At 43.0% G+C, this 26,216-nt stretch overlaps 1 protein-coding gene across 1 annotated transcript in view; it reads right to left on the reverse strand.

Moving 5' to 3' along the window:
• Positions 1–222: 222 nt before the first annotated feature.
• grxcr1a (glutaredoxin and cysteine rich domain containing 1 a) overlaps positions 223–26,216 on the reverse strand; it is a 92,232-nt gene continuing 66,238 nt past the window's right edge. Inside the window, exon 4 of the mRNA XM_068028728.1 lies at positions 223–448. Within this exon, the coding sequence (XP_067884829.1) occupies positions 269–448 (180 nt within the window). The 3' untranslated portion in view covers positions 223–268. The remainder of the gene's footprint in view (positions 449–26,216) is intronic.

Raw genomic sequence — 26,216 nt, forward strand, 5'->3', positions numbered from 1 at the left:
GTGTCACAGGTGGAGCTGGTGTTTGACCCATTTTACCCAGGAATCGGACAGAATTTAATTTCAGGAATGGACAGCTCGACAGATCAGCTCCTGCTTACTTTTATTCATTTTGCCCTTCTAACTAGTGCAGCATGGTAATTGGGACTTTAATAGCTGATGTACTTAATTAGTGTACTAGAATTAAGATCAGAAAACACACTTATAAATATATTTATTGTTGAGCTACGAAGAATGTTTCTACAGTGTCATTTGAATGATGATATGGGGTTCACTTTGCACAGAGTTTGCAGTGCTGTAATCCATTCTCATTGCAAGAAGTACATTTGAGGGATTTAAAGGAATCGGTGAAGCAGTTTCGAAATACTGACATCTTGCTCCCATAGCACACTGAGCACGGAACAAATGCAAATCCGCCACAGGCTGAACACTCTTGTGGGTGTTGGACTTTCTAAAAGAGAAAGAGAAAAATACATTATTCAGTATTTTCCTTTCTATTTGAACATTTCTCAAAAATAAAATCTAGAGATACAACTTCACACAAAGAAACAAGTATTATCATTGTCAGAGTACATATTCAACTCTGCATAATCCCAAGAAAATTATTCAGTTATTTGAAAGAGGATTGTTTGAAGTTACATGGTATGTAAATTTGGCCATTATTTGGATATACAGTAGCTCTTATAATAGGAATACATGGGAAGACGGTGTGTTTTGGCTCAGTGAATGTTATTTCGGAAGTGTATTCACAGCATGGAGATGTGCTAAATTAAAACTGAAGGTTCATATTACAGCCTTACACCAGTTTCTCTGAAATTTGATGTCATTCTGTGATAGATCTACAGGGACAACATGTTATTAGTCAAATCCAAGGAAGGAATTTTATCTTTCTTGCGCAAGTGGGGTTTGGGAGCAGATGAAGGGGGATTAAAAGCACTGAAATTGTCGGGAAGTCGACTCCAACCTGCCAACTTCCGAAGTTAACTGCAGTGTGTTAGGCTGCATGCAAACAACCCCCTCAGGAGAGGGGACTATGAATTTCAATATGTTAGTAACTCATTAAGAGCAATTTTAACATGGGTTTGGGGATTTACAGATTTTCTGGAACTTGCCACTGAAAGCAAGGCAGGAACACAGTGGCAATTGAGGGGGATGAAGAAATGACAGGCAAGAATTCCCATAAATATTAAAACCTCACATCTGATTTTGAAATTGAAAGGCTTTTGCTCCTATTATTTCTTCTGAGAGGTTACAATCACTACCTTATAGGTTAATTTCACTACTTTGGAGGTTTGTGCATCTGAGCTCCACTTTGCACCTGTGGTATATCAGATCAGCATGGGTGCTGCTTATGTTGTATTAGCTTGGCATTTGGATGAGGGCCAGCAGCAGGAAGAGCATCAGCAGTAGGAAGTCAAGCAGAAGGTGCACTGCCAGCAGCTCCAGCAGGATCAGCAGCAGGAACAGCAGCAGCAGCCTTCTCCTCACAGACTCACCGCTGCATGGGAGAGGGAATGAACAGACGGGTGCAGCTCATAGGAAGAGATACCCACAACACACCCAAGTGTGTACAGGCAGAGGATCAACCTCTTGGACCTGCCAGAATACCAGTGTTTCAGGAGACTCAGGATGTCACGTCAAGTGATGGCAGACATTTGCAGCCTGCTGGAAGAAGACATTTCTAATTGTAATAAATAGTTTGTAAAGTTATGGTGTGGCAGACCAACTTGGCCAACTGGAATGTATATCCTGCATATGTGGGAAGTCATGGATGCACCATGTGTCCTAAATAAACACATCTGCAGGATGTGACACTGGCTGCAGAAGCTGGAGCTCCGCGGTTTGGAACTCAAGTGGCGGCTGAAGTCCGTTCTGCATCAATGAGGCTGAGGACTAGGTGAATAGTACATTTAGGGAGGTGGTCACACTGCAGGTTAGGAGCATGCAGGCAGAGAGGGAATGGGTGACTGCCAGGCAGTCTAAGAGAACCAGGCAGGTAGTGCAGGAGTCCCCTGAGTCTATCTTGCTTGCTAATCGGCTTTCCATTTTGGATACTGGTGACGGCGATGCTCCCTCAGGGGAGTGCAGCTAGAGTAAAGTCCGTGGCACCACGGGTGGCTCAGCTGCACAGGAGGGGAGGAAGAAGAGTGGAAGAGCAATAGTGATAGGGGATTCGATAGTCAGGGGATCAGACAGGTGTATCTGCGGCAGTAAACGTGACTCCAGGATGGTGTGTTGCCTCCCTGGTGCCAGGATCAAGGATATCACGGAGTGGCTGCAGGATATGCTTCTGGGGGAGGGTGAACAGCCAGAGGTCATGGTGCACATTGGTACCAATAACATGGGTAGGAAGAGCGATGAGTTCCTGAAAACAGATTTTAGCGAGTTAGAAAGGAAATTAAAAAGTAGGATCTCAAGAGCAGTAATCTCAGGACTACTCCTAGTGCCAAATGCGAGTGAGCATAGGAATAGGAGAATTGATCGATTGAGCACATGGCTTGAGAATTGGTGTAAGAGGGAGGGCATCAGATTTCTGAGGCATTGGGACCGGTAGGTGGGACCTGTACAAAATGCATGAGCTACACCTTAACAGGACCAGAACTAATATCTTCGCAAAGAGATTTGCAAGTGCTGTTGGGGAGGGTTTAAACTAGCTTGTCAGGGGGATGAGAACCTGAGGGGTAGCTCAAATTGGAAGGAGGTAAAGATGGTAACAGGAACTAGAAAAGTAGCAAGCAAAATTAGAAGGCAGGCAAAACAAAGTTGAGCATCAACTAGGCTTAGAATGCAGAATAATATCAAAAGACAAGGTTAAGGGCACTCTATCTGAATACATGCAGCATTCACAAGGTAGATGATTTCAAGGCACAAATAGAGGTGAATGGGTATGATCTAATTGCTATTAAGGAAATGTGGCTACAGGGTGACCAAGACTGGGAATTGAATATTCAAGGATATTTGCTATTTAGGAAGAACAGGCAAAAAGGAAAAGGAGGGGGTGTGGCACTGATAATAAGGGATGGGATCAGTACATTAGAAAGGAAGGATCTCAGATTGGAAGTACAAAATGTGGAATCTGTTTGGGTGGAGCTAAGAAACAGCAAGGGCAGCAAACATTGGTAGGAGTTGTTTATAGGCCACCAAACAGTGGTGGTCGTGTGGGGCATGGTATTAACCAGGAGATTAGAGAAGCATGTAGCATGGGTAATAAAATAATCATGGGTCCCTTCAGTCTGCCTATAGACTGGGTAAACCTAATGAGCATTAATGCTGTGGAGGATGAGTTTTTGGAGTGTGTTAGGGATGGTTTTCTAGAGCAGTATGTTGAAAGAATAGAATATGAATGTAAACTAGCAAAAACCATAAAAACTGACTAAAAGCTTCTATAGGTACGTAAAAAGGAAACATTTGGCTAAGACAAAAGTGGGTCCATTACAGGCAGAATCAGGAGAATTTATAATGGAAATAGAGAAATGGCAGAGAAGCTAAATGATTATTTTGTGCCTTTCACTGAGGAAGATACAAGAAATATCTCAGAATTAGAGATCCAAGGAACTATGGAGAATGAGGAATAGAAGGAACTTAGTATTCGTAAGAAGGTTGTATTGGAGACATTAATGGGGCTGAAGGTTGATAAGTCCCTGAGACCTGATATTCTACATCCCCGAGTGTTGAAAGAGGTAGCTATGGAGATAATGGATGCATTGGTGATCATCTTCCAAAATTCTATAGATTCTGCAATGGTTCCTGCAGATTGGAAGGTAGCAAATGTCACCCCACTATTTAAGAAGGGAGGGAGAGAGAATACAGGGAACTACAGACCTGTTAGCCTTACATTAGTAGTAGGGAAAATGCTAGCATCTATTCTAAAGGATGTAATAAATGGACACTTGGATAATAATGATCTGATTGGGCATAGTCAACATGAATTTATGAATGTGAAATCATGTTTGACAAACCTGTTGGAGTTTTTTGAGAATGTTCCTAACAGAATTGATAAAGGGGAGTTGGTGGACATAGTATACTTGGATTTTCAGAAGGCCTTTGATAAAGTATCCCACAGGAGGTTAGTTAGCAAAATTTAAAGCACGTGGGATAAGAGGTAATAAATAGACTGGCATGGATTAACGATTGATTAACAGGTAGAAAATAGAGTAGGAATAAACAGGTCATTCTCACATTGGTAGGCTATGACTAGTGGGGTACAGCAAGGATCAATGCTTGGGCCCCAGCTGCTCACAATATATATCAATGATTTGGATGTGGGACCATATCTAATATTTCCGAGTTCGTGGATGACACAAAACCAGGTGGGAATGTATGTTGTGAGGAAGATGCAAAGCGGCTTCAAGGAGATTTGGACAGACTTAGTGAGTGGGCAAGAATGTGGCAGATGGAATATAATGTGGAACAGTGTGAGGTTATCCACTTTGGTAGGAGGAACAGATGTGCAAAGTATTTCTTAAATGGTAAGAGATTAGAAAGTGTAGATGTACAAAGGGACCTGGGTGTCCTCATCAATAAGTCAGTGAAACCTACCATGCAGGAGCAGCAAGCAATTAGGAAGGCTAATGGTGTGTTGGCCTTTATCGCAAGAGGATTTGAGTACAGGAGTAAATAAGTTTTGCTTCCATTATACAGAACCTTGGTTAGACCGCACCTGGAGTACTGTGTGGAGTTTTGGTCCCCTTACCTTAGGAAGGATATTATTGCCATGGAGGGCTGCAACGAAGGTTCACCAGACTTGTTCCTGGGATGGCGGGACTGTCCTATGAAGAGAGATTGGGGAAGCTGGGCCTGTTATTCTCTAGAGTTTCGAAGAATGAGAGGTGATCTCATTGAAACCTCCAAAATACTTAAAGGGATAGACAGGGTAGATGCAGCGAAGATGTTTCCCCTGGTTGGGGAGTCTAGAACCAGGGGACACAAAATAAGGGGGATGCCACTTAGAACCGAGATGAGGAGATAGGTCAAAGAAGTAGGTTTTAAGGAGCCTCTTAAAGGAGAGCAGAGAGGTGGAGAGGTTTAGGGAGGAAATTCCAGAGATTAGTGCCTAAACAGCCACCAATGAAGGGCGAAAGTTAGTTAAGGATGCAGAAGAGGGCAGAAGTGGAAGAACAAAGGTCTGAGGATTGTAGGACTAGAGGAAGTTACAGAGATAGGGACGGGCAAGGCTACCTAATTTACCAATTCTCTTGAGGAATGATGAATCATAGGGAAAAATTCAAAGATAAAATTGTGAAATCTCTCTTTATCCTCCTCCGATCAAAAACTATAAAATATCAGTCTCATATTACATAGAGTCAGAGTCATAGAATTATGCAGCACAGAAACAGGCCCTTCGGCCCATCATGTCCACGCCGACCATCAAGCACCTATCTATTCTAATCCCATTTTCCAGCACTTGGCCCATAGACTTGTGTGCTTTGGCGTTTCAAGTGCTCATCTAAATACTACTTAAATGTTGTCAGAGTTCCTGCCTCTACCACCTCTTCAGGCAGTGTGTTCCAGATTCCAACCACCCTCCGGGTGAAAATTTTTTTCCTCAAATCCCCTCTAAACCTCCTACCCCTTACCTTAAATCTATGCCCACTGGTTATTGGCCCCTCTGCTAAGGGAAAAAGTTTCTTCCTATCTAACCTATCAATGCTCCTCATAATCTTGTATACCTCAATCATGTCCCCTCTCAGCCTTCTCTGCTTTAAAGAAAACAATCCCTGCCTATCCAGTCTCTCTTCATAGCTGAAATGCTCTAGCCCAGGCAACATCCTGGAGAATCTCCTCTGCACCCTCTCCAGTGCAATCACATCCTTCCTATAGTGTGGTTCCCAGAACTGTACACAGTACTCCAGCTGTGGCCTAACTAGCATTTTATACAGCTTCATCATAACCTCCCTGGTCTTATAGTTTATGTCTTAGCTGATAAAGGCAAGCATCCCATATGCCTTCCTAACCACCTTATTTACCTGTGCTGCTGCCTTCAGTGGTCTATGGACAATTACCTCAAGATCCCTCTGCCCTTCCTGTACTTTCTAGGGTCCTACCATCCATTGTATATTCCCTTGCCTTGTTAGTCCTCCCAAAATGCATAACCTCCCACTTCTCAGGATTAAATTCCATTTGCCACTGCTCTGCCCATAATACAACTCAAATTGTATTCTGTGTGTATAATTTCCATTCTTCCAGTAGCACTGAAATCATCATGTTCTACATGGTAAGAATACTTGAAATATTTGGCTCCAGTGCGGACCAACAGAGCATGTCAGGAATATCTGTGCTCTCCACAATTTTCTGCTTATTATAATTAAAGGTAGAAAATTGGCTAAGAAAATAAAATCTATACTTTCCCATTCCTTAGCTTTTAAAGGAAAGTACATTTTATTGAATTGGCTGTGACTCCTATATATAATAAAGGCAAATAGTTGTGCCTGTCTGGAGATCTTGCAGCACATAGCAGGTGCTGTTTTATTTTTTGGACCTGCTGGTTAGTGGCTGCCTGGCAACAGATACTTTGTGCAGAATTTCTTATTCAATCACACTATGACATTCTGCCTAATGAGATTATGGATGAAGTAATCTATCCTTAATTCACTGCCAGCTTCACTTAACGTGGTTACTTCAGCATTGTATTGGTCTCACAGGAAATTGCAAAAGGCAAGAGAGAAGGTTCCCAGGTTCTTGGGTGTGATACTGGTCCCAAGGACCCAGCAGCAGTGCCAGATGAAGGTCATTGACTTCACGTGGATGTCAAGATCAATGAATGCATCTTCAAATGACATTTCCTATTCACCACACAGGCAATATCTCAAACTGCTCAATGCACCACATCCCTATCACTCACCCATCAGCAATCCCTAGCAGTCGGGACTCAGCCAAACATTCAAATACTCCACCTCACCTTCACACACCCATCATGCTGCCAGCCTCACACCCACCTCTTGCAGCCCCCGCATAACTCCAGCTATTCAGGTGTGATGGACACATCACCCAAAAACATTGCAACACACTCACTGACATTCTTCCCTCTCTTGCAGGACATGGTGGCACATCACCGCAGGGAGTAGAGCAGAAATGGTACTAGCCAGGCACGCCTGAATTACCTAAATCTACTGGAGTCTTTGCTCATAACATCATGGGGACAGCTGTGACAGAGGTCTTTGCATCTGTTACTGCCGAGAACATTCAGGATGATGGTATGTTCCTGACGTATGGCCCTTCCAGAATCCCACTGCACTCTCATCCTACTATCTTCCATAAAGTGCAAGCTGCAGATAGTGTGACCCTGGAGCTCTGGCTTTCCATTCCACTCCCCTTCCCTCACTCCAAACCTCCACTTCTGATTTTCTGATTTTAGTTATCCAAGAACTGCCACCTGGGCAGCCACTGTAACCTCAGGAGGAAGGGCAAGAGCTGAACTCCACTTTTGATTAAGAAGCACTGTCACTTGATCTGATACATGCAGCCATCAGCTCATATACTGGCACTGAGTACCTTAGGTGGTAGTATAGAGTAGGGATCTGCATGTGGTGAGTCACCGGACATGAGTGGGCTGCAGCCAGGCCAGAGAGAAAGGACAGGCCATTTGCCAGCTCCCTGGAGGGTGAAGTCACAGACAAGTTCTGCTATACCGGTCAAAGATGAAGATGTCAATGGGGCAGCATAAAGGAGAAAAGAAAGAGAAAGACTTGCATTTATATCACACCTTTCACAACCACAGGACTCCCCAAAGCACTTTACAGACAATGAAGTACTTTTGATGTGTAATCACTGGTATAATGTTGTGATGAAACATAGGTATAATAGGCTTAATTAGGTAGAATTTAGATATAATTAATACATTATACCTTTTAAAATTAAAGATTGAATAAATGGTCAGTTTTCAAGACTCTCTAAAATTCCCCCTTAAGGGTAGAGTTTAAAAAATCCATCCCAAGGTCTTTGCTACAACAGAATTAGAACATGACACACATTGAAACATTCTGTGTGAAGTCAGTACTGATGGCTATAAACTTAATTAGTTAATAGTTTTATTGATATAGACAGACTGACACAAGAGAATGGTACAAGGTACCATAAAAAGACAACTACAGATGGTAAATACTTACAAAAACAGATGCCAAGTAAACCCAATTAAAACAATTTGACCAGATAAAAGCTCACAACTTCAAGAGAAGGGGATTTCCAGCAAATACATTAAGTGGAAATGGTAGCTAATGATATTACCATATATGGATCTCAAAAGCGGGAAAAGCACACACAGAAAGGTAACACCTACATTTTAAAAGATGAGATGATAGATTAGAAACAGTATAAACATGAGAGTTTTGAATCAAAAAACAGAAATATTGAATTCCTCATCAATGATTCTCAACCTATGGTACTCGGGGAATTTAAGATAAAAGTTTACTTTAAATTTTGATGGATATTTTAAGATATTTTGCTGTAACATTATCAAGGTTAAACTTTTGGATTCTATTTTAGAAACAAGATTGTTTTATATCTCTTAATAATCTTTGATATTGTAGTATACTTAGCCACTTAAAGTGTATTGCATGTTCAACTCTTTAATAAATATATAAAAGTTAATAAATCATCTCATGTAGCATTCTGTATACAACTGCAAGTACCCCCTCTGTGTCTCCTTAAGTCGGGAGATACTTATTGAAGAGAGTTTCCCAGATCCTTATAATATCTGGGATATTTATGACTTAGCTATATTTATTTTGAAAAATAGGCTGTCCAAAAGATAGTAATATTCTCTGTTGGTTTTCTATCTTTGAGGGAAGACTAGCTCAGTTCTTCAGAACCAAACAAGTGTCTGTAGGAATCTATCTGGTCCGAACTTAATTAAGGGGGACCTGTAGGGATGTATTCTTGATTTGCTTTAGTCACTATAAGGGGTTAAAGTCATAAATCACTTTAATGTAACAGCCAATGTGTACACAGCAATCTCCCACAAACAGCAATGTGATAATGTTCCTGTAATCTGTTTTTTGTGATGTTGATTGAGGGATAAATATTGGCTAGGAAACCAAGGATAACTCCACTGTTCTTCTTTGAAATAGTGCCATGGGCAGACAGGGCCTCAGTTTAACATCTCAACTGAAAGTTAGCACTTCCAACAGTGCAGCACTCCCTCAATACTGCACTGGACTATCAGCCTTGACTTTTGTGCTCCATTCCTGGAATGGGACTTGAACCCACAACCCTAACTTTGGGGTGAGAGTGCTACCAACTGACACTGATGAATAGTGCTGAGCAAGCATGCGAAGATGCTTGGTGCAGGCCTGCCAGACAGCCTCCTGATATGGAGCATGGAAGAATCTGGCTCCAATGTGGTACCAGGTATTCTGTAGACCTTGGAACCCATTCTTTCCAGCATGGAAGGCATGGCCAACTCCACAACAGCATTTGCGAACCCACAAATGATGCAGTATCAGGTGGCCACTGACTCAGCTTCTAAAGCAGCGCAGGCAGAAGCCACCCAATGTCTTGGTGCTCCAGTGGAAGCTCAGATGGAGGGCATGATATCCATGCTTGCTGTCATGCAAGCTCTGAAAGCTGCCATCATGACTGCAGATCTTCATGTTCAAATCTCTCACAGTAGTCTGTCTTCCAACAGATTACTAGGATTGCTTAGACACCCCCCGGGGGAGTGTTAGTGGCTCCGTGGAGCACAAACCAACTGTCCTCTCTCAGGGCGACAGCATTCATGCTCCCATTACTGCCACTCAGCCAGTGGCTTTTCTGGTGCCTGCCAACCAGCCAGCCCAGAGCTGTTCGAGGTCATCCTGTAAGGCCATCTGCAGTATCCGCCACTGAAAGTCAGCAGTCTTCCATTAGCCTTGCAGCAGCCACTGGCGTAGCACTTCATAGCAGCACTAGGACAGGCAAAGGCACCCGCAAGACAGGTACACGGGTGAATAGTTCAGCTTTGTGTGTCTTATTGGATATGATGTTGGATAAAGTTCTAATAGAAAGGTTCCTTGTTGGTGGCTTTTATTTCAGGATCTTGGTCAAGAGAACGCTGTGATGGGACGTAGCAGATGGATTGGAAGGTCGGGAATTGTGGAGCAATGGTGATGCTGGAATAAGGTTTTGGGGAACCAGATTCTTATTAGCCACTCAGAGAGCCCATCCTGAGCAAAGATGTCCCAGATACCTCCTCATGCTTCCTTACTCCTGAGGTGGACTCAGGACGCCTGATGGCAAAGGCTGTGCCTTCATGACAGCGAGGTTGTGGAGGACACAGCAGACCACTATGGTCAAAATGTCTACTCCAGCTTCTAGTTCTTATGTTAATAATGTTATGTGCATGATCACCCACCAACTGCACATTGTTGGAGTGGTAGCTCTTGCGGTTTCTATACCTTTCCCTGTTCTATGTGGGGCCTGCAGAGCCACATGTGTGCAGTCATTGGCTCCCTGCACCATCATGAATCCTGCTACCATGGCAATGCTATGTGTCTGCTCTACCTGACGTACAGGACTTCTGTGACTTTCCTGATGCAATGGTGGATGGCAAACTGGGAAACGTTGGCTATGTCGCCTGCTCCTGCCTGGAAGGATCTATTTGCACAGAAGTTGATGGTGATAGTGACCTTGACAGCTACTGGCAGCGCCATCCTTTCCCTTCTGTGCAGCTCTAGCTCTTGTTGGAGGTGGCACAGTTCAATTATAGGAGCCTCACACATTGCTGCTGGCCAAGGTGGAGGTAGGAGACGTGCTCCCTGAAAACCCTTGGTGGGTATGGCCTTCTGTGGAGCTCCCACCTCCTTCTTGCTCTGGGCACAGATTCCCCCTCTGCAGTCTGTGCTCCATGTCCCTGACCTGTTGCAACCTAACAGGGACTGCAACTACAGCCCCCATAAATCTAGCAGCCTTTCTGTGTACAGGGCAGAAAACACTTCTTCCCTCCCTGTCAGGATGCAGCAACACTCCCTCCAAAATCCGGAAAGCCACTAAAACACCTCCAAGAGCATACTACATATTTTGATGGGCCTTGCAAGGACAAAGGTAAGTCAAAAGCACCTCACCTGCAAATTGGATGACTGGCCCTTTAAATAACGCTAGGTGGGGTGTCCCTTGTGCAGTTGAACACATGTTCAGCTGAGAGTCATTAGGACACAATGCTCACTCACAGTCTAAGTTTGCAGAACATGTGTCAAATCAGCCTGAGAGGCTGTTTGACATCACAATCTTTGCACCATGAAACTTCCAGCACAGCCTCTGTTTTTATTTCAGATTTCCATGCATCTGCAGTATTTTTGCTTTTTTCTTTGTCCAGCTGAGTTTATAAGGCCCTTAAACAATGTGTTGTCCTGCTTCCACCCGTGTGGGAGAGAGACAGAGAGGAGCAGAGCCCGAGGAGCAGCAGGACCGGAGGTTTAAAAAAGCACGCCAAAAGCCTGTGTGGGAGGGAGACAGAGGAGCGGAGCCCAAGAAGCGAGGAAAAAAGCAAAAAGTGACATTAGAGTGATGTCACATTGAACAGTGGGAGCAGGGAAACAGAGCAGCTGAGGTGAGTATTCAGGTAAGTTTTTAATTGAATCAACATAGAGTAAGACTTGATTGATTTATAAGTATATAAACTAAAAACTAAAGCAAATTACAAAACTAAAGATCAGTCGGAAATTTAAAAAACAAATTAAAATCTAATTAAATAAATGAGATGCAGGGCCAGGCGATGTGTTGTACCTGCATGATGTAGGAGCTGGTGGACCCCATTGTGGTTCCTGGTGAACACATCTGTAGCAAGTGTTGGTTGCTCAAGGACCTCCAGCTCAGAGTTGATGAGCTGGAGTCTGAACTTCGGACACTGCGACACGTCAGGGAGGGGGAGAGTTACCTGAACACTGTTTCAGGAGGCAGTCACACCCCTTAGATTAACTTTGGCCAGTGGTCAGGGACAGGAGGGTGTGACTGAGTGAAACAGGTAGAGGGATCCAGGAGGTAGTGCTGCAGGAGCCTCAGCCATTGTCCTTGTCCAACAGGTACAAGATTCTTGCTCCCTGTGTGGACGAGAGCAGGGACTGTAGGGAGGATGAGCAAACTGACCACAGCACCGTGGTACAGGGAGCCATTCAAGTGGGGGGAGAAAAGAGAAATGTAGTCGTAATCAGGGATAGTATAGTTAGGGGCATAGACACTGTTCTCTGTGACCAGGATCGAGAGTCCCGAAGGCTCTGTTGCCTACCTGGTGCCAGGGTTCGGGATATCTCATCTGGGCTAAAGAGGAACTTGGAGTGGGAGGGGAAAGATCCAGTTGTCGTGGTCCACATAGGTACCAACAATATAGGTAGACTGAGGATAGAGGTTCTGCTGAGGGAATATGAGCAGCTAGGGGCTAAATTAAAAAGCAGAACCGAAAAGGTAATAATCTCTGGATTACTACCTGAGCCATGAGCTAATTGACACAGGATCAATCAGATTAAAGAGGTAAATGCGTGGCTCAAAGATTGGTGTGGGAGAAATGGGTTCGAATTCATGGGACATTGTCACCAGTACTGGGGAAGGAGGGAGCTGTTCCGATGTGATGGGCTCCACCTGAATCATGCTGGGACCAGAGTCCTGGCGAATCACATCACTAGGGCTGTAGATAGGGCTTTAAACTAAATAGTGGGGGGGAGGGTTCAGTTGCATGGAAAAACAAAGTTAAAGAAGGTAGAAGTTGAGATTAGTGGTGAGGCTGATTGTTACCAGAAAATAAAAGGAAGGGACAGAACGTGTGAACATCATATTGCACCAAGGAATTGTGCAAGAGTAGGGAAATTTGATAATAGAACAAACTTCAAGGCTTTGCATCTGAATGCATGAAGCATTTGGAATAAAATAAATGAATTAACAGCACAAATAGAGACAAATGGGTATGATTTTAGTGGTGATTACTGAAACATGGTTGCAGGAAAATCAGGTTTGGGAATTGAATATCCAAGGGTACTCAGTAATTTGGAAGGATAGACGGGAAGGAAAAGGGGGTGGTGTAGCTTTGTTAGTGACGGAAGAGATCAGTGCTGTAGTGAGAAACGATATGGGCACTGGAGATCAAGGCGTAGAATCAGTCTGGGTAGAAATAAGAAATAGCAAGGGAAAGAAGTCACTGGTGGGAGTAATCTATAGGTCCCAAACAGTAGTTCCACAGTGGGGCACAGTATAAACCAGGAAATACTGGGGACTTGTAAGAAAGGTACGGCAATAATCATGGGCGATTTTAATATGCATATAGAGAGGATTAGTCAAATTGGCAAGGGTAGCCTCGAGGGAGAGTTCATTGAATGTATTAGAGATTGTTTTTTGGAGCAATATGTTGTGAACCTACCAGGGAGCAGGCTATTCTAGATTTGGTGTTGTTTAATGAGGTGGGATTAATAAATGATCTCATTGTTAAGGATCCTCTAGGGAAAAGTGATCATTGCATGCTAGAATTTCAAATTCACTTTGAGGGTGAGAAGCTGGAGTCCCACACGAGTGTTCTGGAGTTAAACAAAGGTAATTACATAGGCATGAGGACAGATTTGGCTCTAGTGGACTGGGAAGGAAGACTACAAGGTAGGACAGTTGATGAGCAGTGGCAGATGTTTAAGGAGATATTCAATTTATCCAAACTAAAATATATTCCAGAGAGGAAGAAAGATTCTAGGAGGGGGAAAAAACATCCATGGCTAAGCAAGGAAGGATAACATAAAGACAAAAACTAAGGCATACTATATTGCAAAGGCCAGTGGCAGGCTGGAAGATTGGGAAATTTTTAAAGATCAACAAAGGGTCACTAAAAAAGTTATAAAAAGAGCAAAGGTAAATTATGAAAGAAAACTAGCGCAAAATATAAAAACAGTTGGCAAAAGCTTCTATGAGTATATAAAAGGGAAGAGAGTAACTAAAGTGAATGTTGGTCCTTTGGAGGATGAGACTGGGGAGTTAATAGAAGGGAACACAGAAATGGCAGAGACACCAGATCAGTATTTTGCTTCAGTTTTCACAGTGGAGGACACTAGTACCATCCCAATAGTACCAGGTAATGCAGAGGTTATAGAAAGGGAGAAGTTTGGAACAATCATCATCACTAGGGAAAAAGTACTGAGCAAACTATTGGGGTTGAAGGCAGACAAGTCCCAGGGCCCGATGGCCTACATCCTAGGGTCTTAAAGGAAGTGGCAGTGAAGATAGTGGATCCATTGGTTATAATATTCCAAAATTCTCTGGATATGGGAAAGGTTCCAGTGGATTGGAAAAAAGCTAATGTAACGCCCTTATTCAAAAAGGGAGGGAGGCAGAAAGTAGGAAACTATGGACCAGTTAGTTTAACATCTGTCATTGGGAAATTGTTAGAATCCATTATTAAGGAAGTAATAACATGACATTTAGAAAGTCAAAACACCATCAGTCAGCATGGTTTTATGAAGGGTAAATCGTGTTTGACTAATTTGCTAGAGTTCTTTGAAGCTGTAACAAGCAAAGTGGATAATGGGGATCCTGTAGATGTAGTTTATTTGGACTTACAGAAGGCATTTGATAAGGTGCCGCAAAAAAGGTTAATACACAAGGTAAGTTCACATGGGGTTAGGGGCAATTTATTAGCTTGGATAAAGGATTAACTAACCAACAGAAAACAGTCGGGATAAATGGGTCTTTTTCTGGTTGGCAAGATGTAACTAGTAGGGTGCCACAGGGTTCGGTCCTCGGGCCCCAACTATTTACAATCTATATAAATGATTTGGATGCAGGGATAGAAGGTACTATAGCCAAAGTTGCAGATGATACTAAAATAGGTGGGACAATAAGTTGCAATAAAGAAATAAGAAATCTACAAATGGATATGGATAGATTAGATAAATGGGCCAAAATTTGGCAGATGGAGTTTAACATGGATAAGTGTGAGGTTATCCATTTTGGTCAGAAGAATAGAAAGACAAATTATTATCTAAATGGAGAGAAACTTCAGAGTGCTTCGATGTAGAGGGATCTGGGTGTCCTCGTGCATGAATCGCAGAAAACTAGTTTGCAGGTACAGCAGGTGATAAGGAAGGCAAATGGAATTTTGGCATTTATTGCTAAAGGAAGAGCGTATAAAAGTAGGGAAGTGTTGCTGCAACTGTACAAGGCATTGGTGAGACTGTACCTGGAGTATTGCGTACAGTTTTGGTCCCCTTACTTGAGAAAGGATGTAGTTGCATTGGAGGTAGTTCAGAGGAGGTTCACTAGATTGATTCCAGGGATGGGGGGCCTGTCTTATGAAGAGAGATTGAGCAGTTTAGGCCTTTACTCTCTAGAGTTTAGAAGAATAAGAGGAGATCTGATTGAGGGGATTGACAAAGTAGACATAGAGAGAATGTTTCATCTTGTGGGGCAATCTAGAATGAGAGGTCATAGTTTTAGAATAATGGGTAGCAGATTTAAAACAGATGAGGAGAAATTACTTCTCTCAAAGGGTCATGAATCTGTGGAATCCACTACCCCAGGGTGCGGTGGATGCCGGGACACTGGGTAAATTTAAGGGGGAGATAGACAGGTTTTTAATTAGAAATGGGTTGAAGGGTTATGGAGAACGGGCAGGAAAGTGGAGTTGAGGCCAAGATGAGATCAGCCATAATCGTATTGAATGGCGGAGCAGGCTCTAGGGGCTGAATTGCCTACTCCTGCTCCTAGTCCTTATGCTTTTATGTTCCTCCACATAGACAAGCTTGTACGCAACACATGACACAGCATTTACGTGCCTTCATATGCACAGTGGTTCCCATATTATAATGGTGTCTACATTTCAACAGATACTTCACTGTTGTGTTTTCACTTTGAGATGTCCTGAGATCTTGAGGTGAAAGCCATGATTGAATCTGCCTCCACCACACTCTCAGGCAGTGCATTCCAGATCCTAACTACTCGCTGTGCGAAGAAGTTTTTCCTCATGTCGCTTTTGCTTCTTTTGCCATCACTTTAACTCTGAGCCCTCGCATTCTGATCCTTTAACGAGTGGGAAAAGTTTTTCCCTATCCATTATGTCCAGACCCCTCATGATTTTGAATACCTCTGTCAAATCACCTCACAGCCTTCTCCAAGGAAAACAGTCCTAACTTCTCTAATCTATCTTCATAACTGAAGTTTCTCATCCCTGGAACCATTCTCGTGAATCTTTTCTGTACTCTCTCCAATGTCGTCACATCTTTCCTAAAGTGCGGCGCCCAGAACTGGACACAATGCTCCAACTGAGGCCAAACTAGGGTCTTATACAAGTTTAACATAACTTCCTTGCTCTTGTACTCTATGCCCCTATTAATAAAGCCCAAAATATTGTATGTTTTATTGACCGCTCTCTCAACCTGTCTTGCCACCTTCAATGACTTATGCACATATATCCCCAGGTCCCTCTGCTCCTGCAAATCCTTTAGAGTTGTATTCTCTTTCTTATATTGAGTCTCCATGTTCTTCCGACCAAAATGTATTGCATTTCTCTGCATTGAACTTCATCTGCCACCTGTCTGCCCATTCCACCAACTTTTGAAGTTCTACACTATCTTCCTCACAGTTCACAATTGTTGCAAGTTTTGTATCATCTGCAAATTTTGAAATTGTGCCCTGTACACCAAGGTCCAGGTCATTAACATATATCAGGAAGAACAAGGGTTCCAATACTGACTCCTGGGGGACTCCACTACAAACCTTCCTCCAGCCTGAAAAACATCCATTAACCACTACTTTCTGTTTCCTGTCACTCAGCCAATTTTGTATCCATGTTGCTACCGTCACTTTTATTCCATGAGCTATAACTTTGCTCAAGTCTGTTGTATGGCACCGCATCGAATCCCTTTTGGAAATCCATGCACACCACATCAACAGCATTGCCCTCATCAGCCCTTTCTGTTACCTCTTCAAAAAACTCCAGCAAATTAGTTGAACATGATTTTCCCTGAATGAATCCGTGGTGGCTTTCCTTAAATAACCCACATTTGTCCATGTGACTATTGTTTCTGAATTATTGTTTCCAGAAGTTTCCCCACCATCGAAGTTAAACTGACTGGCCTGTAGTTGCTGCACTTATCTTTACATCCTTTTTTGAACAAGGTGTAACATTTGTAATTCTTCAGTCTCCTGGCACCACCCCTGAGTCTAAAAAAGACAAGAAATTTATGACCAGTGCCTCCACGATTTCCATTCTCATTTCCCTCCATTTCCTTGGATGCATCTCATCCAGCCCTGGTGTTTTATCAACTTTAAGTATAGACAGCCTATCTAATACTGCCTCCTTATCAATTTTAAATCCTTCTTGTCTATTAATTACCTCTTCATTCACTTTGGCCTGGGTACAATACTCTTCCTTGGTAAAAACAGATGCAAAGCATTCATTTAATACCTCAGCTATTCCACCTGCCTCCATGTGTAAATCCCCCTTTTGGTGCTTAATTGGCCCTACTCCACCTTTTACCACCTTTTATTATTTATATGCCTATAGAAGACTTCGGGATTCCCTTTTGTGTTAGCTCTCTTTCCTTCTCTTATTTGCTTTTTCACTCCCTCCTGAACCTTCTACATTCAGCCTGATTTTCCATTGTATTATTTACCTGGCATCTGTCATTTGCACACTTTTTCTTCAACTTCATCTATATCTCTTTTGTCATTCACGGAGCTCTGGATTGATTTACCCTACCTTTCCCTTCATGGGAATATACCTTGACTGTGTCTGAACTATCTCCTTGAAGGTAGCCCATTGTTCAACTACTGTTTTTCCTGCCAACCTTTGCTTCCAATTTATTCAGCCCAGATCCGTTCTAACCCCATTGAAGGTGGCTTTCCCCTGGTTAATTATTCTTACTCTAGATTGCTCTTTGTCCTTTTCCATAGTCAGCCTAAACTTTATTCCCTTCTGAACATCCTGTATTCAGCCTGGTTCTCACTTGTATTATCAACCTGTCTGTCATATGCACCCTTTTTCAACTGATCTTACTCTCTAACTCTTTTGTCATCCAGGGAGCTCTACCTTTTTCCTCATAGGAATGTACCTCGACTGTACCCAAACTATCTCCTCTTTAAAGGCAGCCCATTGTTCAATTACAGTTCTGACTGCCAACCTTTGATTCCAATTTACCTGGGCCAGATCCATCCTCACCCCATTCAAATAGGCCCTCCCCCAATTAATTATTTTACTCTGGATTGCTCTGTCATTTTCCATAGCTAACCTAAACCTTATGATACTATATATAATATAAAAACAAAAAGTGCTGGAAATACTCAGCAGGTCTGGCAGCATCTGTGGAGAGAGAAGCAAAGTTAACATTTTAGGTTAACCTTTCATCAAAACTGGCAATGGTTAGAAAAGAATAAGGTTTTAAGCAAGTAAAGGGGAGGGGGGGTGGGGAGAGAACAATTAAATAACAAAGCTGTCCTGGGACAAAGGCAAAGCGTTTGTTAATGTTTGTGGTGAAACACTGTTATTTAATCACCCTCTGCCCTATCAAACACCTTCCCGTTTGTTTTCTCCCCACCCCCCTCCCCCTCCCCTTCACTTGCTTAAAATCTAATTATTTTCTAACCTTTGCCAGTTCTGATGAAAGCTCACAAACCTGAAACATTAACTCTGCTTCTCTCTCCACAGATGCTGCCAGACCTGCTGAATATTTCCAGCACTTTTTGTTTTTATTTCAGATTTCCATGATCTGCAGTATTTTGCCCTTATGATACTAGGATCACTGTCCACCAAATGTTCCCCGACTGATGCTTGATCCACAAGTCTCACCTCATTTCCTAGGAGCAGATCCAGTAATGGATATTATAAGATAAGGCATATAAGATCCTGAGGGGTCTTGACAGGGTGGATGTGGAAAGGATGTTTCTCCTTGTGGGAGAATCTAGAACTAGGGGTCACTGCTTAAAAATAAGGGGTCGCCCATTTAAGACAGAGACGAGGAGAAATTTTTTTCTCTCAGATGGTCATGAGTCTTTGGAATTCTCTTCATCAAAAGACACTGGAAGCAGAGTCTTTGAATATTTTTAAGGCAGAGGTAGATAGATTCTTGATAAGCAAGGGGGTGGAAGGTTATTGGGGGTAAGTGGAAATGTGGAGTAATCAGTTCAGCCATGAACTTATTGAATGGCGGAGCAGGCTCGGAGGGCCGAGTGGCCTTCTCCTGCTCCTAATTCGTATGTTCATAATATTATATGGGCTGATTTATATTAAAACAAAGAGCAAATGATGGATCTTCCAGCATTTGCACCCTAATAGTTCTGGCTGCGAGAAACACTAGTATGTTCCTGGCATCCAGGACTGCTGGGAGATAGAGGGCTGATCAATTCAACTCACCATCCCTGTGATTTCTCCATTTCTCGGAGAAATCCACTCCTCTCCTTGGCTTGCCCTGGGGTTTGCTTACCACAGCAATCTTCTTCCATGTACTTTCCCCCACCACCTGCACCCCGCCACCACCCACACCCACCACCACCCCCCAACCCACCACAATGCAGGGTCCCTGACAGATGGGGAAATCTGCCTGGGAGCCCACTAAGAATGATCTGAACAACCGAAACATGGCAAAGAAGCAGGGTTTAAAGGCACAGGCATACAGCAGACACAAATGTCATTATGCCAAAATTAGACCCGGGTGAAGGGGCAAGTTGAGGACTTACCATCCAGGAGACAACAGGATATAGGGTATGCTAGCATAGTGTTTACATTATTGGGCTAGTAATACAGAGTCCTGGAGACATGAGCTCAAGTTCCACCATATCAACTGGGGAATTTAAATTCTGTTAATTAAATAAATCTAGAATAAAAAGCAAGTATCAGTAATGGTGACCGTGAAACTGCTAGATTGTTGTAAAAACCCATCTGGTTCATTAATATGCTTTTAGGGAAGGAAAGCTGCCATACTGAACCCAGTCCAGTCCATATGTGACTCCAGAGCCACAGCAATGTAGTTGTCTCTTAACTGCATACTGGAATGGTCTGGAGAGCCACTCAGTTGTCAAGAAGGTGGTCCTCAAGGGCAATTAGGGATGGGCAATAAATGCTGGCCTTGCCAGTGATGCCCACATCCCATGAATGAATTAAAAAAAGAACCTGTGCCCCAAACATGGTGATACATCTTGAGCTGCCAGAAAAAAAAACACAAAAGAAATCAGAGCAAATGAATTTCATTGAACAGCAATATCACTCCGTATATTATACCCCACCTACTGCTCAATGTGTTTTAGTTAGACAGATTGGAAGCTTTCTCTGTTCTCCATGTGTTAGATTGTGTTTTCACATTCTCACTTAATGGCACCCTCCTTCTCTCTACAAATTCAAAAACACACTCAGAACAAATGAAGCCGATCACAGCTGAGAGAAGACCTTGCAGGAGGTCACGATTATGCCTTGTGAATTTTAAAGACTTTTACAATTTGAACCAGTTATATTAGCATTGTTTGAGACAGTTTGATATTTGCTCAGCATCATTTGATATGGGAAATCTCAGGTTCTGTGCCATATTAAGTCTTTATCAGCATAATTCACAGTTAGACTTCCTGACTCTGATATAGCTGTTGAATGTGCCTTCTGCTTCTTAGTAACATCTATATATAGCTGTGTTATGTTCAGTAAACACACTTCCTTAATTTCATATCAGGATTTATGTCTTCTTTCCAAACCTGCCTGTAGAACTAGCTGTTGCCACCTCAGTTTACAGTCTTCTAAAATCAAGTTGCATCATGTTACACATTCCATAATTCAATTAAATATTGATCAGTACTGACCACCTGACAAATGCAGTATCATTGAGTTTAAAAGTCTTCTATATGAAGCATGTCCCAGTGCAGTATTTTGAGTTATCAGTTTACATATTTAATTTCATACTATGACAGAAGCAGTTTAAAAACAGACTGTAACAAAACACTTCACTGTCCCTAAATACCAAAACATGAACTTACTCAGATGAACGTTATCATTATGACTAGGACTGGGCTGTGTTGTGAGCCATAATAAGAATAAAATCAGATGGACGAGCGAGCATCAACCGAGGCACCGGATCTGGACACGACAAAAGTACACCCTGTAACTTCCTCCTCACTGACGTCTGGGCACTTGTGCCAAAATTGGGAGAGCTGACCCACAGACTAGTCAAGAAACAGCCTGACACACACAATCATTCCTTACAGCTAACATTCCAGACTCCTCCATCGCCATTCCTGGGTATGCCCAGTCACATTGGCAGGACTGACCCACCAAAGGTGATGGAACAGTGGTGCACAGTTGGGAGACAGTGACCCTGGGAGTCTTCAACATTGACTCCAGACCCCATGAAGTCTCATGACATCAGATCAAATGTGGGCAAGAAAACTACCTGCTAATTAGCACCTACCACCCTTCCTCGGCTGATGAATCAGTACTACTCCATAATGCACACTACTTGGGAAAAACACTGAGGGTAGCAAGGGCACAGAATGTACTCTGGGTGGGGGACTTCAATGTTCATCACCAAGAATGGCTTGGTAGTAGCACTACTGACCGAGCTGGCCAAGTCCTGAACGACATACCTGCCAATCTGGGCCTGCAGAAGGTGGTGACAGAACCAACACAAGGAAATTACCTGTTTGGCCTCATCCTCACCAATCTAACTCTCATAAATGAATTTGTCCATGACAGTAGTGGTAGGAGTCACCATCACACTATCTTTGTGGAGATGAAATCCTATCTTCGCACAGAGGACACCCTCCATCATGTTATGTGGCACTATCTGAGATTACAGGATGACATAGACGGGCTGATAAGATGGGCGGAACAGTGGCAAATGGAATTTAATCCTGAGAAGTGTGAGGTGGTGCATTTTGGGAGGACTAATGAAGGCAAGGGAATATACAATGGATGGTAGGACCCTAGGAAGTACAGAAGGTCAGAGGGACCTTGGTGTATTTGTCCATCGATCACTGAAGGCAGCAGCAAAGGTGATTAGGAAGGCATATGGGATACTTGCCTTTATTAGCTGAGGCATAGAATATAAGAGCATAGAGGTTATGATGGAGCTGTATAAAATGCTAGTTTGGCCACAGCTGGAGTACTGTGTACAGTTCTGGGCACCACACTATAGGAAGGATGTGATTGCACTGGAGAGGGTACAGAGGAGATTCACCAGGATGTTGCCTGGGCTGAAGCTTTTCAGCTATGAAGAGAGACTGGATAGGCTAGGGTTGTTTTCTTTAGAGCAGAGAAGGCTGAGGGGGAACATGATTGAGGTATACAAAATTATGAGGGGCATTGATAGATTAGATAGGAAGAAACTTTTTCCCTTAGTGGAGGGGTCAATAACCACGGGGCATAGATTTAAAGTAAGGGGCAGGAGGTTTAGAGGGGATTGAGGAAAAAAAAATTCACCCAGAGGGTGGTTGGAATCTGGAGCGCACTGCCTGGAGGGGTGGTAGAGGCAGGAACTCTCACAACATTTAAGAAGTATGTAGATGAGCACTTGAAACGCCATAGCATACAAGGCTACGGGTCAAGTGCTGGAAAATGGGATTAGAATAGTTAGATGCTTGATGGCGGCACTGACATGATGGGCCGAAGGGCCTGTTTCTGTGCTGTATAACTCTATGACTGTATGACCACCATGCTAAATGCAATAGATTCAGAATAGATCTATTAGCTCAAACCTGGGCACCCATGAGGCGCTGTGGATCATCGGCAGCAGAAGAATATTCCACCGCAATCTGTAACCTCATTGACTGGCATGTCCCTCACTCTACAATTACCATCAAGCCAAGAGACCAACCCTGGTTCAATGAGGAGTGCAGGACCACATGCCAGTAGCAGCACCAGGCATACCTAAAAATGAAGTGGCAAACTAGTGAAGCTGCAACACAGAACTACATGAATGCTGAACAAAGGAAGCAGCATGCCATAGATAGAGCTAAGCGATCGCACAACCAATGGGTCAGATCAAAGCTCTGCAGTCCTGCCACATTCAGTCATGAACGCTGGTGGACTATTTAACAAATAATGGAAAAAGGACACTTCATTAACACCTCTATCCTCAATGATGGAGGATCCCAGCACATGAGTGAAAGAGACAAGGCTGAAGCATTTACAACCATCTTCAGCCAGAAGTGCCAGATGGATAATCTATTTCATCTCCTTCTCAGGTCCCCATGATCACAGAAAGAAGAAGAAATGGCTCAGCATGTTGGATGCAGCAAAGGCTATGGGCCCTGGCAACATCTTGGCTGTAGTGCTGAAGACATGTGCTTTGGAACTAGCCACACTTCTGGCCAAGCTGTTCCAATACGGCTACAACACTGGCATCCACCCCACAATGTGGAAAATTGCCCAGGTATCTTCTATTACCAGGATAAATCCAATCCAGCCAATTATCACCCCATAAGTCTACTCTCAATCGTCAGCAAAGTGATAGAAGGCATCATCAACAGTGCTATCAAGCGGTACTTACTCAGCAATAACCTGCTCATGAATAATCAGTTTGGGTTTCACTCCAGGCCTTATTACAGCCTTTGCCCAAACATGGGTGAAAGAGCTGAATTCCAAAGGTGAGGTAAGAGTGACTATCCTTGACATCAAGGCAGCAATCAAGGAACCCTAGTAAAATGGAACTCAATGAGAATTGCAGGAAGATCTATACTGGCGAGAGTCATACCTAGCACAAAGGAAGATGGTTGTTGTTATTGGAGGCCAATCATCTCAGCCCAGGATATTGTTGCAGGTGTTCCTCAGGGCAGTGCAGTCGGCCCAACCATCTTCATCAATGAGCTTGCCTCCATAAGGTTAGAAGTGTTCCATTCCATTTGCAACTCCTCACATAATGAAGTATTCCGTGTCTGCATGCAACACCTGGACAACTATCAGGATTGGGCTGATAAGTGGCAAGTAACATTTATACCACACAAGTGCCAGGCAATGTTCATCTCCAACAAGAGAAAATCTAACCACCTCCCCTTAACTTTAGAGGCATTACCATTCATGAAACCCCCACCATCAACATCCTGAAACTTAGCTGGACCAGTCATGTCATCACTGTGGTGTCAAGAGCAGATCAGAGGCTGAGTATTCTGCAGTGAGTGACCCAGCTCCAGACTCCCCAAAGCCTATCCATCATCTACAAGCACAAGTCAGGAGTATGATGAAATACTCTCCACTTGCCTGGATGACTGCAGCTCCAACAATGCTCAAAGTGCTCGACACCATCCAAGACAAAGCAGCCCACTTGATTGGCACCCATCCAGCACCTTAAACATTTATTCCCTCCACCACTGGCACACTGGCAGCAGTGTGCACCATATACAAATTGCACGGCAACACCTCGGCAAGCCTTCTTTGACAGCACTTTCCAAACACATGATCATTAGTATCAAGAAGAACAAGGGCAGGAAATGCATGGGAAAACCTGCAAGTTCCCCTCCAAGTCACACACCATTCTGACTTGGATATATTACCGTTCCTTCCTCGACACTGGGTCAAAATCCTATAACTCCCTTATGTGTTTGTATGATTGCCTATAAGAGTGATGTCCCTTCAAAATCTTAGTATGCTAATGAGCTAAGTGCCAGTATGTAGTCATGTGATGCGAAGCCTGAGTCACTCTGCAACTGTAACACCTAGAAACAAGTTCTGTAAATAGTTAGCTCTATACTGTATAATAGTTCCGCTCTAATAAACCTGTTTGAGATGTTCAACGTAACTGGTCTCCACGCATCTCATTTATGTTGCATCAGACAACATAAGAAGAACTCATTATATGGTGGCGAGCTCCTCATTACATGGTGGCAGTTGTGTGAAGATAGAATCCAAGATTGAAGATCACAGGAAAACAGCTTTAAAAACCACCTTCCTATAGCTAAAAGAGTGAAAGTTTAAAAAAACTGGCTCAAACAGGGAAAGAAGAAAATATTTTTCTCAAGCTGTAGAAGACAGAGTGTTGAACGACATGTTGCAAATCAATCACTGCAATCGGATGAGTCATTGTCCCAACGGTAGAGGAATCCCCATTGAAAAAAGCTTTAAGGTGCTTGAAAAGTTGATTTTTGTAAAGGCTCATTAAAATAAAAAAAAATAAAAACCCATCCCTATCTCAGGCTGATCGATTGTTTTCAAAGGCTCCCCCAGGCTGATCAAAGTCGGCACCATTACAGGAGGCATCCAACAGCAAAAAGCATGGGAATCCTCTATTCATGCAGCTCACAGTTAGGAACAGAGGAAAATAGGAGCAGGAGTAGGCCATTTAGCCCATTGAGCCTGCTCTGCCATTCAGTACAATGATGGCTGATCATCCACTTCAATACCTTTTCCCTACACTATCCTCATATCCCTTTATGTCATTGGTATTTAGAAATCTGCCAATCTCTGCTTTAAACACACTCAATGACCGAGCTTCCACAGCCCTCTGGGGTAGAGAATTCCAAATATTCACAACCCTCTGAATAAAGAAATTTCTCCTCATCTCTGTCCTAATTGGCTTCCCCCTCATTTTGAAATTGTATCCCCTGGTTCTAGACTCCCCAACCAGGGGAAACATCTTACCTGTATCTACCCTGTCTATTCCTTTAAGTATTTTTGAGGTTTCAATAAGATCACCTCTCATTCTTCGAAATGCTGGAAAATACAGGCACAGTTTTCCCAATGTCTCTTCATAGGACAGTCCCGACATCCCGAGAACAAGTCTGGTGAACCTTCATTGTTCTACCTCTGTGGCAATAATATCCTTCCTAAGGTAACAAGGCCAAAACTGCACACAGTACTGCAGGTGCAGTCTAAGGTTCTATACAATTGAAGCAAGACTTTGCTACTCCTGTGCTCAAATCCTCTTGTGATAAAGATTAACATACCATTGAGCTATAAAAAAACTCATTCAATCTCTCTAGCGTAAAGAGCCTTCGCTCACTCAAACAGAGTTTTCAAAAAAACATTAAAACCACTCAAGTGTGAGGAATTGCCTATTGAAAGGCTGTATAAACAAACACTAACACAGAAAAAACACTTGAAATGCCTATTGCACAGCTGTGTAAACAGACAGACTAGAGTGTTAGAAGCTAGATAAACAGACAAGCACTGCTAAATACCTGGCCCTGACAATCAAAGCAGCCAAGAGAGTTTTTTTTAAAAGGAAAACAGTAAAGAGTCGTAGAGCAAGTCTAAAAGTAGTTTTATAGCAAAAGAACAGCAGGAAAATGGATACCAAATTCCCCAGCATGAACTGGAAGGCCATGGATAGGCTATCCCAGTTACAACTTTTCAAACAAAGAATGCAGTTATG

This window comes from Heterodontus francisci, chromosome 1 (assembly GCF_036365525.1).
Source record: "Heterodontus francisci isolate sHetFra1 chromosome 1, sHetFra1.hap1, whole genome shotgun sequence".
Classification (NCBI taxonomy): Eukaryota; Metazoa; Chordata; class Chondrichthyes; order Heterodontiformes; family Heterodontidae; genus Heterodontus; species Heterodontus francisci.